An 18,817-nucleotide genomic window follows, 5' to 3' on the forward strand; every position below is an offset into this window, starting at 1 on the left:
TACACTTTTTTAAATTATAAATAACATTTTTCACTCAAAATCTATCTCCGTAAACAATTGAGGTGATGTCTAAGTATTGTAATAGTGTTCAAATAGTTTGAGTATAAGGAGGGTTTTATATATTAAAGTTCGTGTTGCATGTAGAAGCATATCTACCCCATGTGGTTGACCGAAGATGGTAATGATGACTATGAACGAGAATGCCAAACTTTATTTATCAAGATCGTGATTTTTTTTTTCTATATTTCTAACAATACATCAATTTATCCCATTAAAATAACAAAACTAAGCAATTATTTTATCTTTTTACTTCAATTTAATCAGCTTTCTTTCTTAAAATCATAATTTTTTATGTGAGATATTTGATATAAGAGGCTTTACTAGAAGAAAAGTGTAATTTGAATTGAAATTTTTTAACTTTTTACGAACTTTTATAAAGTGAGGAATAAAAGGAAAATGATATTTGATTAATTGGTTTGGTCAAAAGTATATTCCATAAAGAGTTTTTCATTTAAAAGAGCCCACTATAATTTGGCCATTTTGAATAAGCTTTTGTTTTGAAGATCATCACAGATATATATAAAAATTAATTGTTATATATAAATAATTATGGATTATTTTATTTTATTATATTTAAATTTATTGAGTAATTTGTTATTTCTATCGTCGAAGCGTTCCCTTCGTAGTTAAAGCAGGGGAGCTTTGTTTTGTACTGAAGGAAGTTAGAATATACGAAGTAATGAGAGGGAGATTGGTTGTGTTCCCAGTAAAAGGCAGGAACTGGTGCTTTAGCAGATCCGTTGAGCCTCTTGTATCTGAATCCGCTTCCTCTCTCACTCCCTCCACTTTCAAACAACTATGGCACCGCGTCTCTTCTTCCAAAAACTCCAACCATCTTGAACTCCTCATCGATTTCATTTCTCTTAAGGTTTCTATCAACCATTCTTCTTTTCTTCTTTCGTTCTTTTATTCTAGATTCATGGGTATATTTGATCGGCGTTTCCTTTTTTAATAGATGAATAGAGCGTGGGTGGGTCTGGAGATGGCTCCTCAAGGGTCTTTAAAGAACAAAATTCATGGGTATATTTCGAAAGTTTGTTCTTTTATTTTTATTTTTATCGGATAGTGGCTTATATCTGATTTCTTGTTGGTGTAGGTTGGGTTTGAAGCTGTTGGCACGGGTTAAGCCGTCTGAGATATTCTTGAAATCCATATCCAAGGAGGTTACAGATGTTGAAGTTAATTACCCTTCAAGGTTCTTTCTCCTCTCTTTAACTCGCCTTCGATATGTTTGACTGTTTATTTTCTTTTGCTGCTGTAATGAAATGAAATTGCTGCCTAATAGTTATATGCACACACAGACAAAAATAAATTTGTTATTCAACCTACATTTATCGTATTCAAGTCTTTATGCCCAATACAAGTTCTTTCTTTCTCTATTCATTCATCGCTTGTTTTTGCTGCATTTGAGAAAGTGTTCAGCTGTTGGGAGTGATAGACTCTTTCTAGTTTTAGGAAAGATTTCTATTCTAGTGATAATGCCATATCTTGCACATGGCTACTTCACTCTAAGAAGGGTAAATGAATAGCACGATTTATGATCAACATTCCAATTGCTTCTATGTTTATTTTGGTGTCTTCATATTAAATTTTCACAACAATGCAGCTTAAATGCACGGCTGGTGCGTCGAAGGTTACGTCATATTGCCAGGAGGTAATGGTTACACTAATTGTTTATTTGAATATTAGTTAAAATTGAGAAAGTGTTACAAATTCGCTATCCTCTAGGCCCCAGTTGCCCAAAATATCTCAGGGGAATGTATGTTTGTGAACTGTGGAAATTTACATCTATTTGGCTCGCGGATCTTTAATCAACGGTTTATATTTTCCCACAAGTTATATCTTCTAGAAGGAAATGGCTTCAATTTGAGTGAAATAGAATCTAAAGGGCTAGTTGATTTATTGCCAGAGAATATTGATGTCTTCATAGCTATTATTTTCCATGAATAGCTTTGGCCTATATTTGCAATGAATGATAATGATAGACATTGCAGGGTGTTAAGCTACGCTGCTGCAGATAAATTTAGCTATGGTTTTTTATGTGGATTCACAAACCCAAAACCTATGATCCAATCCCTATTTCAAATATAACCCAATCAACTCAAGTCATTCCCTCATCTCCTCACTCTGTCCAATCCTTATTCTCTAGCCTTGTTCACTCTTTAGGGTGCAATATAATCACATGGGTCAAGGATGGTTCACTTGGAGATGAAGTTCAAAGAACTTGACCAACTTGGAAAGAATATTGTTAAATTTGACTGAAGAAGTTTAAAAGTCTGTTTTTAATTTTCATGCTAGTTGTACTTTTTGTCTTTTTTTTAACGAGTAAAAGTGGCAAATAAGTCAAAAGTTTAATCATGATATGCGGCTAGAAGATTTCGAATCCCTTTGTCATTCAAGCTACCTCTTAGGGGCGTTGTACTTTGTGTTTTGTGTTAAAGAGTTATTTAATTTTTGAAAACTGAATATCAAGTCAAATAAAGCACATGGGAGCATTTCTGAAGTGACAAAGTGTTGGCTACAAGTCATTCCATTTTAGACAAAAACAAAGTTTGTAGACTTTGGTGGCTCCTTGTCCCTTGCTTCTTTGGAGGCTTCTATAAATCAAGATTATGTCATGTCAATTTTGAATTCAAATTGTATTATTATACAACTTTGTTAGGACATAAGGTTCAACATTCATTGTAACACTCAAGACTTAATGAATAATATAATGTGTGATGTTTTTCTTAAAAACTTGATTCTTTCTTTATCGTTTCTCACATGACCGGGGATTGGTGGTGGTTTTCCTCTAAAGCTTGGATTTTTCTTGGTCACATTACATTTTTCTAAGTATAGTTGATCACTTTTCATCAATATCAAAACCAATGACAAACACTTTACCCCGCACGTGTAAAACCTCAACTTACACTTCTTGAATGCATTTCATTCTAACTTGGATTCATATCTGTTTCTTTTAGCTAGAAGCTGTAGACAGTAGCTGATTGATTCTTTCTTGTTGTTAGTGGTATAATTGTCTTTTATTTAACTTTTCTTTGTTAAAGCTGAGCTTAGAGTTGCATTTAACTTGTATTGACACTATATAAGTCTTCTAAAAATTTACAGTTTCTGAAATGTGCTATCTGATTATCAGGGGAACCATCATTCACAAGAATTACTTTTATGGTTCTGTTTCTTTGCTTCCATTGACATTTGTATTTTCTGTAAGTATGTTAGTTTCTGAATTTTGCGCATTTTTGTTATGTATATTCTGTGTCAATGCGCTTTTTAACATTAACTTGTTCTCTCTCTTATATAGGTTTTGCCTCTGCCTAACATCCCATTCTTTTGGATCCTATTTCGCACTTACTCTCATTGGCGAGCTCTGCAGGTGTGCTTGGCATTCATCATAAATGAATTTCAGACAATTTGCAAAAGTTTATAGTGAGAGTGTGATATCTTTAAATGCTAACATGAAAAAGAAAAATCACTTACCAAACCTCTAAGAGAACAGATCATTCTTAGTATACTTTTAACCCACTACAACACCTTTAATTTGGGAAATGCGTCCATTTTATTTCAGCCACTAACAGCAATTTGGGCAAGCCTTAATTGAAATGTTGGATGTAGATTGTTCTCATGCTCTTTCCCATGTTTCTTACTGTTTTGGAACGGGGAATATAATTGCGTGTAGGCTACTATAAGTGCCTTTCTTCTTCTTCTTTTTTATTCACTGTGAAGTTAATTTTTGCACTTCCTGTTTCTTATTACCCCTCGTGAATCCTATTTCCTCATCTATTTTTTCTTTTATATGGTTACTTTGTTACTGTAGGGAAGTGAGAAGCTCCTTGTATTAGTCTCAGATCATTCAGGGTCTCAGAACTTTGCTGTTTCTAAAACGAAGGCAAGTGAAGATGAGCAAAACAAATGTGAGAATGAAACTAACAAATTGCTTGCTTCTTCATGGGTAAGTTCTGGTGTGATCATCTGTCACTATTGGGTGTCATTATCACTTTTTTTGATTATTATGTCATGACTCATGTTGTCTTAATAAGTACACTGTTGAAGGTTGAAGATTTATTGGGATTGTATGAGTTTTTGAGTTTTAAACTTAACTTTGCATTTTGTCAAAAGATGTTTCTTCTCACTTGATGACCAACTACCCAGTCCAATTTCTGTTGGAGCCTCTTGCAGATTATGGAGCTTTCTCTAATCTTGGAATATTTCGTGCATGCAAATGAACTACGATAATGTTCCTCTTCCTTCTATTTTTTTTTCCAAAATTCGTCAGTCAAGCTGAGAATCATATATTTTGTTAGTTTGGAAGATGAAAAGGGATATAGCATTAAAGTAGCTATATTTAAGTGTACCATATAGTATTTCTCATTGAAGTAGATAGTGAATGTGAAATGGCTTGTTTCAGCATTTCTAATTGCATCCCTGATGTTCTACTCATTCTTTCAATCTCCATGTGTGTAAATAGGTGTTGAAGCCATCCTCAAAACTTGATGAGCTTGTTAGCCGAGCGGACAAAGACGATGGGCTGAGTAAATGCGTCATTTCAGAGATCTGCAAGATGTATAAGTTGAACACAATTGATGTTGTCAAATACAGGAATTCAGTGTAGTTGAAATTACAATGTTTTGTTATTGCATCATGGAATTGTACTATAACTGGGTTAGATTTCCATGAAACTAATATCAATTTATGAATAAAATGAATTTATCCTGCCAAAATATAGATTGAGTTTGGAAGCTGAAATTGTTTTATTTATTAAATAATATCAATATTTGAACACAACTAATTTATCATTCAATCATAAGTATATGCAATGATTATTGCATGACGGTTGAACTTTTGGATTCTGATTTAAACTCATGCTTTCATGTTTTGGATTCCCTCTCTTTTATCATTCAAGTTATCCCATGAGGGTTGAACTATAATAATATATCCATACGCCCAGCTAGCTAGAATAGGTGTAACTTTGGTTTCATAAAGACATGGTTTGGCACGGTCTATAAACTTACAGGCTATGTCATTGAAACATGGCAGATTGTGTCGAAGTTTCATATAAAGGCTTGTGGACCGGTTTGGTACAGTTCACAAAAATTTAAAAAAAATATAGAATTTAATTTTTGGTGGGTTAGCTCATCAGAAAGCCTATGATGGCACAATCCAGATCCACCATGCTATAAGCCAAAAATTCGAGCCTCAAATTTTCCAGACATGAAATGTCAGAACCCACTTTTTTGTGGGCCTTAGTCTGCTGCGACCTATAACTTGGTGAGGCATGCAAATTTTGCCGTGGTATAACTCATTGACATGTTTAAAATTTGGGAAAGGGACAATTTCCCACCTAAGTTTTAGTTTAATTTTAAAAATATATCTATAATAAATGAAAACTTTAAATATTAATCTAAAATTTAACCTATTAAAAAATATCTATATATTTTTTGTTAATGTTAAGGGGTAAATTCATTATTTCATCAATAATATTAAAATAATAAAAATTTTATCACATTTTTCTCTCTTTAATTTAAAAAACTAACATTTTTTCTCCCTGAAATCTAACCATTTTCTTCGATGATGACCGACCGACAATAGAAGAGTTTTCGTTCAAAGGTCGACCTTTGGATAATAATCGTCGTCCAAGGAGAACGAGCATTGTCCAAATTTGGGCGGCGCTTCGTCATCTAGATCTTTGGACGACAGCGGGTCATCTATTCTAAACGATGCTTCATCATCTAGTGAAGGTCAACAAACATAATCTAGATCTAGATGAAGCTCATCACTCTTCCTTTAGCCACATCGTCGTTGATAGCCAAAGGGAGAGTGAAAAAAATTAGGAATTTGGGGGGTGAAAATCACTTTTCAAAGTTTAGGTATAGGGTAAAATGTTAATTTTAAAAATCAGAGGGGGAAATGTGATTAAATTATATAACTTTAATATAAACAATAAAATAACAATTTTATCCCTATATTTAATAGAAAATTTAATTTCTATTTAGAGATAGATGAGTATTTAATTTTTTATTTATCGTGAGTTTACTTTTGAAATTAGACTAAAACTTTGGTAAAAAATAGTATTTTTCCTTTAAAATTTTATTTTCATAATAGTGCTAGTCACACAAAACAAAATAAATCTCAAATTTAATAATTCATCATATAATCACTAAAATAGATAAATAAAAAATTTAACTTTAATATATCACTATAATAAATCTGGCTTTCTTATAAATATATATATATATATATATATTTTTTTTTTTCTATTCAAACTACCTCTTGCATATTTTTTCATGAAATCTTGATTTTGAAAAACTGAAATAAATAATTGCGCAGCCCAAGCCCAAGCCCAAACTCCAAAGTCGGTCCACGTACTCACTTTCTTCTTCCTCGCTTATTTAAACGAAAGATTGAGATGCATAAACATTTCGTTCTTTCGCAAACAGCGAAGCCTTGGTGACTCAACTCCCAAGCAATCTGAAAAATCATGGCACCCGAGCCCGAAGATGAGATCAAGGACGAAAAGAACCCTAGACCTCTCGATGAGGACGATATCGCTCTTCTCAAAACCTACGTATGCCTTTATTCCTTTCTTCCTAGAAACCTAATTTTTTTTATGACTCATTTGGTGGATCTAGTTACTTCTGCTTTATTTCGTTATGCAGTAGATCAAATCGGTCTTAATGTTAATGTTTTCAATAGCGGTAGCATATTATAGCTGAGAAATTTGGAAATTTTGCAATTTACTTCGCGTTTTGGTTGCTTAATGTAGGGTTTAGGACCTTACTCGACAAGCATTAAGAAAGTTGAAAAAGAAATTAAGGATATGGCTAAAAAGGTGAATGACTTATGTGGTATCAAGGAGTCTGACACTGGATTAGCTGCACCAAGCCAGTGGGATCTTGTTTCTGATAAGCAGATGATGCAGGAGGAGCAACCTCTTCAGGTTCTTAAATTTTTATAATATCTTTCACTAATTTCATTTCTCTCTTACTTGTGTGTCTGTAGTCTTAAGCTCCTTTTTGCCATCTTTCTGACTAGGTGGCAAGGTGCACGAAGATAATCAGTCCTAACTCTGAGGATGCCAAATATGTCATTAATGTTAAGCAAATTGCCAAGGTATATTTTAGCTTCTGCAAATTCTTCTTCTTTCTTGTTATACCGAATATCATATGTGCTTGTTCAAATTGTGTAGTTTTTGCTTAATATTTCCTTTTATTTTTACCTTTTCCATTGAAGAATGGAATTTTGCTGATTCAGTTCTTTTGTTTTTGATGAGTTTTCTCATAGCATATAAATATGTTTTTGTGCTGTCTCATCTCAAATCAAATTTGAGTATATATTTATGTGCCTCTTATTTGTCATAATATCATATACGTGGATGTTAACTTTACTACTTTGACCGCAGTTTGTTGTTGGCCTTGGTGACAAAGTTTCCCCTACTGATATTGAAGAAGGCATGCGTGTGGGGTAATTTTCCTTTCTTACTCTACCTTATGTTGATGCACCTTTCAAGGAATATATACTCTTGTACTCATTGATTTTATATTTCTTGTTAGTTTAACCAATGTTCTGTCATTGCAGGGTTGATCGGAACAAGTATCAGATTCAAATTCCATTGCCTCCAAAAATTGATCCAAGTGTGACCATGATGACAGTGGAGGAGAAGCCGGATGTGACATATAATGATGTTGGGGGTTGCAAGGAGCAAATTGAAAAGATGCGAGAAGTTAGTGTTGTGTTTTTTAGTCTTGCTTATTACTTTATCCAATTTTTTTTTTTTTTTTCCTGTTTGAACATTGAATGAATAAAAATTATTTTGCCAACCTTAAAATTAGGTAATGAATCTGGAGCTGTTTTCAGAGATAATGTAGATATAACTGTTCCACCTGGTGTTTATTTCTGAGAATTTGATTTTGTCTAGGTTGTTGAGCTACCCATGCTTCATCCGGAGAAATTTGTGAAGCTTGGTATTGATCCACCGAAGGGTGTTCTCTGCTATGGGCCACCTGGAACGGGTAAAACACTTCTAGCTAGAGCTGTAGCTAATAGAACTGATGCATGTTTCATCCGTGTAATTGGAAGTGAGCTTGTTCAGAAATACGTTGGTGAGGGAGCTCGTATGGTTCGTGAGTTGTTTCAGGTTAGAAACTGCTCCATTAAATATTACAGTGTTTGAAGGCTTAAAGTTATCTACGATTGCATTCACTTGTCACCTTGTTGCCTGACTACTATGTTTTCCACTGTAGATGGCACGTGCAAAGAAGGCCTGTATTGTGTTCTTTGACGAAGTTGATGCCATAGGAGGTGCACGTTTTGATGATGGTGTTGGTGGAGATAATGAGGTCCAGCGTACAATGCTTGAAATTGTGAATCAACTTGATGGGTTTGATGCTCGTGGAAATATCAAAGTTCTAATGGCAACAAACAGGTTAATTTTGCTAAACTTACCTATGATATTTTAAAGTTTATATATCCTTGTCAGCCTCATTTCCTCACCCACCCCCCCCAAATGAATGTGTGCACCTTTGTTGTATATATGGAGTCATATAATTTCTTTTTCTTTCCTTTATTGATTTGTTCATGCATGTGTTTATTAATGGGGTTATACAGTTTCGAAGGTAGCTGATGGGTGTGATGCTCCTTCAAGTCTTAATAATTATTGAACAATGTTAAATTGAGCATCATAAAATTATTTTAACTAGCACCAAATTCTGTTGCTTCCATAATGGTTGCTTACATCGAGCTTAATGTTCTATTTTTCAGGCCTGACACACTTGATCCTGCATTGTTACGACCAGGACGGTTAGATCGTAAGGTTGAGTTTGGCCTTCCTGATTTGGAGAGTAGAACACAGATATTTAAGATCCATACACGAACAATGAACTGTGAAAGAGATATCCGTTTTGAACTCTTGGCTCGGCTTTGCCCAAATTCAACTGGTAAGTAATCTGCCTTTAGGGCACTTCTCACTTCTCTAATGGGATAGTTATCATGCAAATGATTTATATGGGGGTCGTATTGACATCATTGAGACATATACTCTTGTTGATGATGTATGTTTGTGTTTCTCATTTGGGCAATTGGTTTTCTTCCTCAGGAGCTGATATAAGGAGTGTATGCACAGAAGCTGGAATGTACGCCATTCGGGCAAGAAGGAAAACAGTGACAGAGAAAGACTTCCTTGATGCAGTGAATAAAGTCATCAAGGGATACCAAAAGTTCAGTGCAACCCCCAAATACATGGTCTACAATTGATTTTGGGGCGCACATCCTAGGCCATCTGCTTCCTGTTTTATCAATTTCATTCTCTGTTGTTTAAATTCCTTGTTCTTGTGCTGCATCCTTTCTGCTTAAGGACCATTTTGTATTTCTCCCACAATTGTCAGGATTCGCAATTGATGGAATCTGTATTTAGTTACTTCTACCTCAATTTTATTTCATGGGAGTAGCTTATATAAATTTTAGTCCTTAATCTTTATTGTTTTCCGTAAATTAGATCGTTTAGGTAAGTGGTTCATGGTGCGACTTGCAATTAGATGCATATAGCATATTTTTAGGGATTATGAAAATTACTCAAGAACCTAAGGACTAGAACATACAGATGATAGATTGCAGACTAAAGAAAATGCCGTTCTATTTAAAGCGAATTCTTAAGCAGTTGTCATTTTCAAAATCGTACTCTATTTTTTGTCACATATTCGATCAACTGTTTAGAAATTTGACTATGGTCACCTTCCCAATCTGGCAAAGTGTGTTTCTCATTGTTCATTCCTTTCACCTCTTCAATCGTATCTTCTACTGCCATTGGTCGGTGTTGTGGTTATGGAAGATTTAAATTACATTTCAAAGTAAATATGGAAAAAAATATTAGTCGTGAAATTTTATTCCATTCATTTTACATAATTATGATAAAATGTTGTTTTAATATATGATTATTTGCTGTTTATGAACGGAAGTGAAGTGTTCTTGGTTTAGGAATTGAAGTTATAGATTTATTACCTTTGAATCGTATTTGCAGAAGATAAAAGTGAATTTGTATAGGTTTAAGATTTAGAAAGGTAATTCTGGACCCGAAAATTGAAATTCAGCATATAACATTGAACTTCCAAGAACATTCGACAACATGCTAAACTTAGAAAATGGGGATAAGTAATAAATTTATATGCAAAGAGGCTTTATTGTAATTTGTCTTTGTAACACTTAGGGGGTGTGCGGTCGAGTTTTAAAAAATTTTCAAACCAAACTAAGAAAATGCTTTAACATAACCAAACACTTTAGTACTTTGAATCAAACCAAACCACTGTATTAAAACAAAATAATAAAGGCCAAAAGTAAACTTAGTTAAGGGGAAAGAAGAATGAAGAAGCAATTATTGAGCTTGAGCAGAATGGCAGGTTCAGTTATGTAAGATATTATCAACACATCGAAACAACTGGGTAGCATATGGTACAGCAAAGGACTAACAGAAGCAGGTTTAGGTTCCACTGTAAACTTACAAGAACCACAGCATAACAATAAAGCAAATATATCTAAGACGTGTAATCCTGTGTATCTTGGTTGTCACCTCGCTGGGATGCTCCTTGCTCATTTCCAATTGTTCTTCTGCTCATGTTAGCTCGCTGAACTAATCGAACCAATGCTTGTACCACTTCTGACATTGGGGGTCTGAATTCTGGCTCCGGCTGTTGCACATGAGTGTATCAGAGGATCAGAAACTTGTTTGAATAAGTAGATGGTACAGGAATCAACCCAAATACTTTGAATTACCTGGACACAAAGAGCAATGACATCTGCAAAGCGAGAGAGAGATTTGACTGGATAGAGCCCTTTGAGAGCAGGATCGACCATTTTCGCGAGTGCATCAATGTCATGCAGCTGAGGAGTTGCCCATCGAACCAAAGATTGCTCAGATCTTGGCCTTGAACTGCCAAATTTAATACAAATGATAATATTAGCCAAAAGGATGGAAACGATACACTGATAATGAGACTGCCACATCTTTTGCATGTAGTTACTTTACCTATCGAATGGTTTACGTCCAGTAAGAAGCTCCAACATGACAACCCCAAAACTGTAGACATCACTTTTTATGGTATATTGACCAGACATGGCAACCTCAGGTGCATTGTATCCAGCACCTGCGTTATTGTTCAACAACTGCAGACAAATGAACGAAAAAAAGTTTTACCATCTGCAGAGAGTCAATTCAGTTTGTTGAAATTTAAGTAGCAATACAAAAGGATTACTCCCACAACCAACCAAGGTCATAGGAAACTTTTCCACGGCCAACAACAACTAGCTCCCTTTCTTCATCTCATGAAGCCATTCTTTCAGACACAATGTCCAAGGGCTCTGACACATAAGCATAATTTTAACCCTATTTCGAAGAGGCTCTTACAATAAACAACTGATAAGAAATCACCCTTCATTGGTTTCTATAATGGATTATCTTATAATATGCTACTGTCAGTGGATCAACATTTATGCTAGATGTTAAAGACTTCTAGAACCATGTTCATTTACAGCACTTGGAACACCAAGAATATATTGAACAGAATAATTATATAGGTGTGATTAGCTCTTTCCATTAAGTAGTGAAAAAGTAGCATAATGCAATAGACCAACTAGCGTTCAATTACCTATCAAAAAAGAAAAAAACATATGTACCTGATCTGCATTTGGCATAAAGCTGCCCATGCCAGAGTCTGAAAGGTGAGGATTGAGCTCAGTGTCCAGTAATATATTGGCTGACTTTATATTCTTGTGGACAATTGATGGCGAGCAAACTTCATGCAGGTACCTGAAAATCCCTTCATGAGTTAAAGGCAGTTCAATCACAAATGGCATACAAACAAAAGCTATATTTGTGACATCTGATTAATCTGGAGGATTAACTATCAATTTAAATCCCATAGAGCAGTTTCGGACTTCCAGAAGCTAATTCTAGCACAAAATAGTTTGGAGAGTCTCAAGCAGTAAACAAAACAGTTTCTTCAAATAGACAGACATACCATCAGCATTTATGAGGTCCACAATTAACTAACTGAAGATAAAATTACCAGGGCAGTTGTTAAAATATAAGGGACTTGTAACATCCCTGGTCCAATAACCCGGTCCACTGTCAAGATATTGTCCACTTTGAACACACAGTCCATCATGGGTTTTGCTTCTGGGCTTTGCAACCCAAAACGCGTCTTAACAGTTAAGGAGCTCACAGGCTATTTAACCAGTCAAATTCTCCCACCACTAACCAATGTGGGATACATAGACAGACCCGGCATCTCTCCCGTGCTTTATCGATGTGGGATTCGCCTAAGGGTATCATAGGACTACATGGGAATCTCATAGTCAAAGAAAAAGATTTGGTTAATAACCCACTTCTAGTTTCAGCTTTTATTTCAAAAGGAAAAATAATAATTGTTCATCAACTTACTCCAATGCACGTGCAGTCCCAAGAGCAATTTTAACACGGGTGTTCCATATCAGAGGTTTGTTGTCTTCATCTAATAGATGCAGGAAGTCATGCAGAGACCCATTTCTATGGAACTCATAGATTAGCAGGTGCTGGCTATACTCAGAACAGTAACCCACCAGCTCCATTACATTCGGATGATGCAACTTGGAGATGTTTGAAACTATCTCTGGAAAATCTTCAGACACTTCACCAGGAAGAGCAGATGAGTCGATTTTCTTCACAGCAAGAACCTTAACAAAAGGACGTAAAGAGTTAAAACATTTTCAATACACTTGAGCCATCAATTGAGACAAGATGCATATAAATAGAAAGTCAACATCCTGATTCATACAGCATTTTATGGGGAAACATGCAGCATAGGAGTTAACCATACAAGAAGTATTCGATCCTCAAAATGAAATGGGAATTTAGGTCAGCATGATATCCATCACATGGAAATCAGGAATTTGGGTAAAAGAGAAGTGAAATGATAAAAAATGAAACTAGTATTCCTCCTCAAAATGAAATGGGAAACTGATTTTAAATAAGATAGTATACCTTCCCATCATCAAATTGTGCTCGATAAACACGTCCAAAAGTGCCCTCACCAAGAAGGTTATCAACATTGAAGCTTCCAGTGGCCATCTGCAAGTCAGCTATTGAATATGCTGTCACATTTGTGGGAGCTGTAATAGCTTTCTTGACAACAACGGGCTTCTTTGAAAAATCATCTTCATCAAATGATTTATGACGATCAATTGGAGGGGGTCGTAGATTTATTGAGGCAGAAGTTTCAAAGGTCTTTGTGCTGATTCCAGAGGAAGTCTTTATAGATTTCATTTCTGCATTACATTGTAACAAGAAAAAAATTAAAGCCAAACAAGGATCTGGAGGGAAAAAAAAATTAGCTAAAATAGACATGAACATTGCAAAATCAGAGAAGCAAATGAATACATGACAGCCCAGAATATTAAATTAGACTAGAATATGTATGCAATAGAAGGTTCACTCTGAAATATTTGGCATCCCAACTCCATCAAGGCGTTTTTCATTTTTGAATGTCCTGATAATATTTTATAACTAAACATACTAAAAGATAAAGACCAAAATGTGACACACTCCTTGTAAATGGGAGATACAAGTGAAAAAAAAAAAAGAAAAAAAAATTATATTTCCTGAAAAAAAAATTTTAAATCTCCCAAATCCATATATAACTTGAATTTAATGACATCAACAGATAAGAATTGAACCATGAAGCCAAGCATCAGGAATGGATAGAATGTGTCTTTATTGGTTGTTCAATGCTTCAAGAAAAAAATTCAGCTTCCTCATGGCCAATGGGTAACAGATGCATGGATTGTTTTAATCTCCTTGGAAACATGACACATTGTCGTTCTCATATTTTTTGCTAAGGTAATTAAATAACTGACTCCCTCGCTAATTTAGGGATATCATATAATCCTCAGTAAAGATGAGAAGCCTCTCCAATGAGTATTAAAGAGAACGTCTACAAAATTCTTGAGGAGTTCAGCGTTAATAGGACCAGTAAACTGATTGTTCTATAAATACTTACACAAGTATTGGTCTGCTGCAAGCACTTTAAACAATCAGTTTATCCTATAATATTTAATACTCCATAGGGACTTTGTCTATCTGATAGAACCTGAATTGTAAAGGTCAACACTTCATTGATTGTAATGGAATTAATTGAGTTTTTATCGAATGAATTGAATTTTATTGAATGAAATTGTGATTACAATTAAAAACCTAATATCTCCGATGATATGCCAAGAGATTTCCAGTGATGCTCCACCCCGAGATACAAAGATACAGTGAAATTGGATTCTCCAAAATTCCTTCTAATGGTGAGATTTGGTGGATATTTGATTGGGGTTGTGGCATCGTTGGGGTGGTTTGATCACAGGTTGTGCCAAGGTAGTTTTGTTAGTTCCCTTTCGGTTATACAATTTCTCACTCATGAAACTAGTTGTTGTGTTTGTCATGTTCCTCTGGCCATAATTCCCATAAATCCTTGACTTCCTTCTCTAACAAGTTGACTCAGTTTTCCATTTGGGTATTGACTATAAGGGTGTACTGGTGTGTGAACCTGTTTGCTTTTATACCAATTGATAGGATACGTAATTGTACGGGTCAGCACTTTGTTGATTGTAATGGAAATAATCGAACTTTTATCGAATGAATTGAAATATATTGATGAAGATCATGATTACATTTTAAAAACCAATATTTTTTACATTAGCCAAGAAATTCTCGGTGATGATCCACCCTCATATACAGAGCTACATTGAAATTGCACATTCAAAAGTTCTTTCCAATCCCCTTAAACCTTACTATTTATTCATTCAAATCCTAACCCTAATTGGACTTGTAATCTTGCTTCTTAATTAATAATCTAAATGGTAATTATTTAACAATTAATCCTGCAAATATTTATTAAATTCCTAAATCACTTACAAATAATTATTGATATTCTAACTAAATCATATGGGGTCTAACATTATCACTCTCTATGTATTCCTTCTTTGTTATCATTAAAAATATAACTCTTAGAATTTGCTCAAAAAATAAATAATTCTAAAGTCAACTCACCAAATGGTAGGAGACAAATCATCAGGGGAAGAAGCTCAATTGAAGGTAGGATGTAGATCTTTAAAAAAATAAAGCATAACATAAAACTAGAGGATGTTGGTAAAGTATTATTACCTTGCACTTCTTTAGAAGCAAGAGGCGCAAAGGGCTGATTATCAAGCTTTTCTATATCCAAAGATGCCCTCTTGGATCTTCTCTTCACCAAAAAGAACGCTATTATTGCCCCAACAACAATTATGGAGATGAGTATCCCTGCTATGCCACCACCCCCTATTCCTGATTTGCTGCCACCACCACTATTTGATGGGCTTTCATGAGTATGACCACTGTCTTTGTGCTTTGAGCTACTTTTGCTGGCTGGAGGTGTACCTGGTGGAGGCGGAGGGGCTGGTCCAGAGTTAAATGAGTTACCATCCTTCCTGTCAAGAAGATAATCTGGATAGTAAGAAACTTCAATCTTATAGGACAAACAACAATCATAACAAATGATGACGCAGCCAAATGCTTACTGTAAATTAATGCCTTTCAACTGTGCAGGAATCCAGCCTGTGAAATGGTTTTTTGCGATGTTCCTAAGAAACACACACATGCATAATTCAAATGGCCATATTTCAGGACAACTAGGAGGAAAAGTTAAATATAACTTTTATACTGTTCATTGAAATACTGGATACCCACAGATTATCAAGAGGTAGATCAGCAAGAACATTAATAGGACCAGTAAACTGATTGTTCTGCAAATACCTAAACAAGTATGAATAGGATAAATTAGAAGGGATCAAAACAAGAAATATGAATTATCAACACAGAAGATATCCTCTTCTTCACTTACAGTGAGCTCAGACTTGAAAGGGAACTAAAACTCCCAGGCAGGTTACCTGTCAGAGAATTAAAAGAGAGATCCCTGAAGAATATAGGAAAAAAATATGGTCACAAGGTCATTCAGCACACCAATTTGAATTATTTCAAACAATTTATTGTTCAGCTAACTAAGGAGTTAGTTAGCACTTAAAAGATTTCAGGTCTGCTGCAAGTACTTATTTTCACAGGAATATGCAAAGCATGAAAGATACCCCAAATGTATAGTTAACAGTAAAATCTTCAAAAGAAGCAAAGAAGAGAAAAAAATACTCACAATGTAGAGAGAGAAGAAAGTTGTCCAAACATGTCATTTAGTTGACCCTGAAGTTTATTGTGAGCCAGATTTCTGCAACCCAAAAGTTCAAAGATTAATGAATAAATAAATCTATGCAAAAGAGATTATGCTTTACCATGTAAGTTGTACCAAAGCAATTATATTAAATAATAAAGACTGCTAAGCTACTCACAGGTACTTAAGGGCGGTCATTTGGGAAATAGAGTAAGGGGGATATCCAGTAAAATTATTATTTCCAAGATTTCTGCGTGCAAAACAACATCTAAAGTTAATAATAAAAATGAAAGTAAGAGAAATCCGAAACAAGAGAGAAGAACAGGGGAGAAAATAAATGCATAGAAGAAATATACAATTGCTGCAAGTTTGGCGGAAGATTATAGGGAATGTCACTTCCAATATTATTATTGCTCACATCTCTGCAATATTTCATCAAAGCAAAACATCAGAGTAAACATATATTAAGAATAAATACAGACATGAGACAGCTAATATGTTGAAGTGTTAAGTCCATATTAAAATTCACCATGCGTATAGACCAAGAAAAAGGAGGGGCTGAATGAAATCTTACAGGTTGGTTAATGATGTCAAACTTGAGAGCTGCCAACCCATTTGTCCACTGAGTCCAAGACCTGATATTTTACTGATAAAAAACAACAGAATGTACACTCAAATTCAGCATTCATCATGACATCTGAAATTCACAAACTTGAAGAAACAAAAGAGGAAGAAAATCACATTTCTGTGACTCGCTGGCCTGAGCAAGAAACTCCTTTCCAAGATTGCCCACATGGATCATCGCCAGTCCACTGGTTTAGCTGACCAGGTGAATTTAAACTGCTGTACATGGCCTTTAAAGCAGAAGCTGTTTGCCAAATATGCAATAAGTAGGATAAATATATCTTTACCATCAGATGCATGCTAAATTTAATTTCACAGACTAGTCTGGCAGCTTTTCACATGGCTGTTCTGTCAAAAAGTAGTAGAAGATAGCTTCTAGTACAAAAACTCTCTAGGGCTCTGAAGACATCAAAGTATAAAACTAAGTATTCAAGTTGCTCTTCTGGAGACAAACTTACTCCAATAAGTGGTAGAAAAATTTTGAAGTGAAATATTAATGACCATCACATTGAAAAGTTTAGTCTTTTCTATCTGCTTTCTCCTTTCACATGTGCACTGTCATTTTTATTGTCACCAGTATATGTATGTGGCATGGCCATCAAGAAGGTCACTATGTTCATTATCTAACATCTGTCTCTTTATTTTTGTTTCTTCTAGGTTTGAATCACTCATCATATAATACAAATGCAGAAGATATAGCTTCTTGGATCAAATGATATTCTTCTGTACATCTCCGTGGCAGGTAGTTCCTGCAAAATCTTTGAAGCAGAAGCCATGGAGTCCGTTATCTTATGCTTTCAGTTTTGGCTTTAGGCTCAAACTCTGTAAGACATCCACAACATGCTTTCAAATCAATATCCTGAAGGTGCCAGTTTTCATCCTCAGCTTCATTACTCAAAGAACCTTTCCGGATTCAATAAGCTTTCAGAAGGGAAGGGATGGTAATACACCTTCCCTATCTGATTGATAATGGATATCGTCAAACAAGGAGGCAATGTTTCTACGTATATCAAGGGAAGAAGTATGTAAAAGCAACTGCAACAGAGATATATCCTTTCTAGAGCTAATGTTACACCTCAATTACTGCTTGCACTTGTTTATCAAGTCAAACATATGGGATTGGCCTCCTTAATACTTGCCATTTGCCAGTTATCTACAGATATCTTCAATTAAATTCGCATGATAATCATTCTTACTCTCAAACACCTATCTCCCACAATAACGAAAAGCAAAGCTTAAATTTTTAATCCTTCAACAAACTAGTACAGTGGCTGACGTGATTCAAGGGGATTTAACAACCAGATGTACTAAGATAATGAACGGGAAAACTAACAATGTCAGAACCCGAAACCTTCTGCAGAATGTAAAATACAAAACAAAATGAAGAGCTTCACTTCCTTAAATCAGTTACATCTAGTAAAAGAGCTCACTTTCCCATATTGTAAGTTTCTCTAAAGCAGTTTGAACAAAGAGAAAAGTATAAAGAATAAAAGTAAAATGTACAATCGCATAAAAAATGTCTGCATCAACTATAAGCCGTAAGCCAGACCATTCTAATCCCCCACCTAAAAAAAAAAATCTACAAAGAAATGCAAATTTGTTACAAATCTAAAGAAAGCAAAAGCAGGAAAGGGATGAAAAAAACAGACCATCGTTGGGATCTGTAGCAGCATTGATGCAAGGGGGTTTCCATTCCAAAATGCACAGAATCAGCCATAAAAATACCAGCATTCTTCTCCATTTCTCCACCATTGTGACGGAGCTTTCAACAAAAATGGCAAGTGCAAGCTTTTTTTTTTTTGCCGTTAAAATGGTGACATGTGATATATTCTACTTCTTTTGCCACACCATACCCAAGTGAAAGCTGGCAGGCACGATTTGCCAGAAGAATCCAAAGTCACAAAAAATGCTTACGCTTTTATTTATATTTT

General features: G+C 34.9%; 3 protein-coding genes across 5 annotated transcripts; 2 read left to right on the top strand and 1 right to left on the bottom strand.

The window, feature by feature from the left end:
* Positions 1–638: 638 nt before the first annotated feature.
* On the top strand, positions 639–4,775 carry LOC123211495 (uncharacterized protein C23H3.12c). Of its 3 annotated transcripts, none has more exons than XM_044630263.1 (8): positions 639–928; positions 1,016–1,080; positions 1,157–1,255; positions 1,667–1,714; positions 3,194–3,263; positions 3,359–3,430; positions 3,872–3,968; positions 4,523–4,775. In XM_044630263.1, exons 1-8 carry the CDS (start codon positions 740–742, stop codon positions 4,546–4,548), a joined length of 666 nt encoding a protein of 221 aa, XP_044486198.1. In that variant the 5' UTR covers positions 639–739; the 3' UTR covers positions 4,549–4,775. The 3 variants fall into 3 exon arrangements, with proteins under 3 accessions (XP_044486198.1, XP_044486197.1, XP_044486196.1); XM_044630261.1 differs by having other exon boundaries at positions 646–928; positions 3,872–4,006; XM_044630262.1 differs by lacking the exon at positions 1,667–1,714 and having other exon boundaries at positions 642–928; positions 3,872–4,006.
* Positions 4,776–6,458: 1,683 nt separating this feature from the next.
* LOC123211494 (26S proteasome regulatory subunit 7) lies at positions 6,459–9,507 on the top strand. The gene is made up of 9 exons (XM_044630259.1): positions 6,459–6,619; positions 6,818–6,991; positions 7,087–7,164; positions 7,454–7,515; positions 7,630–7,774; positions 7,970–8,188; positions 8,295–8,476; positions 8,812–8,987; positions 9,146–9,507. The coding sequence occupies exons 1-9, from the start codon at positions 6,533–6,535 to the stop codon at positions 9,301–9,303; spliced, it is 1,281 nt and encodes a 426-aa protein (XP_044486194.1). The 5' UTR covers positions 6,459–6,532; the 3' UTR covers positions 9,304–9,507.
* Positions 9,508–10,389: 882 nt separating this feature from the next.
* On the bottom strand, positions 10,390–18,799 carry LOC123212552 (protein STRUBBELIG-RECEPTOR FAMILY 7-like). Its single transcript, XM_044631728.1, has 16 exons — positions 18,536–18,799; positions 17,004–17,130; positions 16,837–16,908; positions 16,619–16,684; positions 16,441–16,512; positions 16,248–16,319; positions 15,945–16,016; positions 15,791–15,856; positions 15,622–15,684; positions 15,227–15,531; positions 13,061–13,344; positions 12,482–12,753; positions 11,716–11,848; positions 11,069–11,205; positions 10,816–10,972; positions 10,390–10,730 (listed from the first exon to the last, which is right to left on the bottom strand). The coding sequence occupies exons 1-16, from the start codon at positions 18,636–18,638 to the stop codon at positions 10,578–10,580; spliced, it is 2,154 nt and encodes a 717-aa protein (XP_044487663.1). The 5' UTR covers positions 18,639–18,799; the 3' UTR covers positions 10,390–10,577.
* Between the last annotated feature and the right edge of the window lie 18 nt (positions 18,800–18,817).

The sequence above is a fragment of the Mangifera indica genome, chromosome 3 (genome assembly GCF_011075055.1).
Source record: "Mangifera indica cultivar Alphonso chromosome 3, CATAS_Mindica_2.1, whole genome shotgun sequence".
Taxonomy (NCBI): Eukaryota; Viridiplantae; Streptophyta; class Magnoliopsida; order Sapindales; family Anacardiaceae; genus Mangifera; species Mangifera indica.

Coding starts and splice junctions, on each gene's coding strand:
- LOC123211495 (XM_044630261.1), top strand. CDS start 740: ATGAGAGGGAGATTGGTTGTGTTCCCAGTAAAAGGCAGGAACTGGTGC. Junction 1,256..1,666: donor GAAGTTAATTACCCTTCAAG/GTTCTTTCTCCT, acceptor ACAACAATGCAG/CTTAAATGCACGGCTGGTGC. Junction 4,007..4,522: donor AATTGCTTGCTTCTTCATGG/GTAAGTTCTGGT, acceptor GTGTGTAAATAG/GTGTTGAAGCCATCCTCAAA.
- LOC123211494 (XM_044630259.1), top strand. CDS start 6,533: ATGGCACCCGAGCCCGAAGATGAGATCAAGGACGAAAAGAACCCTAGA. Junction 7,165..7,453: donor ATGTTAAGCAAATTGCCAAG/GTATATTTTAGC, acceptor CTTTGACCGCAG/TTTGTTGTTGGCCTTGGTGA. Junction 7,775..7,969: donor AAATTGAAAAGATGCGAGAA/GTTAGTGTTGTG, acceptor GATTTTGTCTAG/GTTGTTGAGCTACCCATGCT.
- LOC123212552 (XM_044631728.1), bottom strand. CDS start 18,638: ATGGTGGAGAAATGGAGAAGAATGCTGGTATTTTTATGGCTGATTCTG. Junction 16,320..16,440: donor ATGACCGCCCTTAAGTACCT/GTGAGTAGCTTA, acceptor TTTGGGTTGCAG/AAATCTGGCTCACAATAAAC. Junction 15,857..15,944: donor CTTTCAAGTCTGAGCTCACT/GTAAGTGAAGAA, acceptor ATACTTGTTTAG/GTATTTGCAGAACAATCAGT.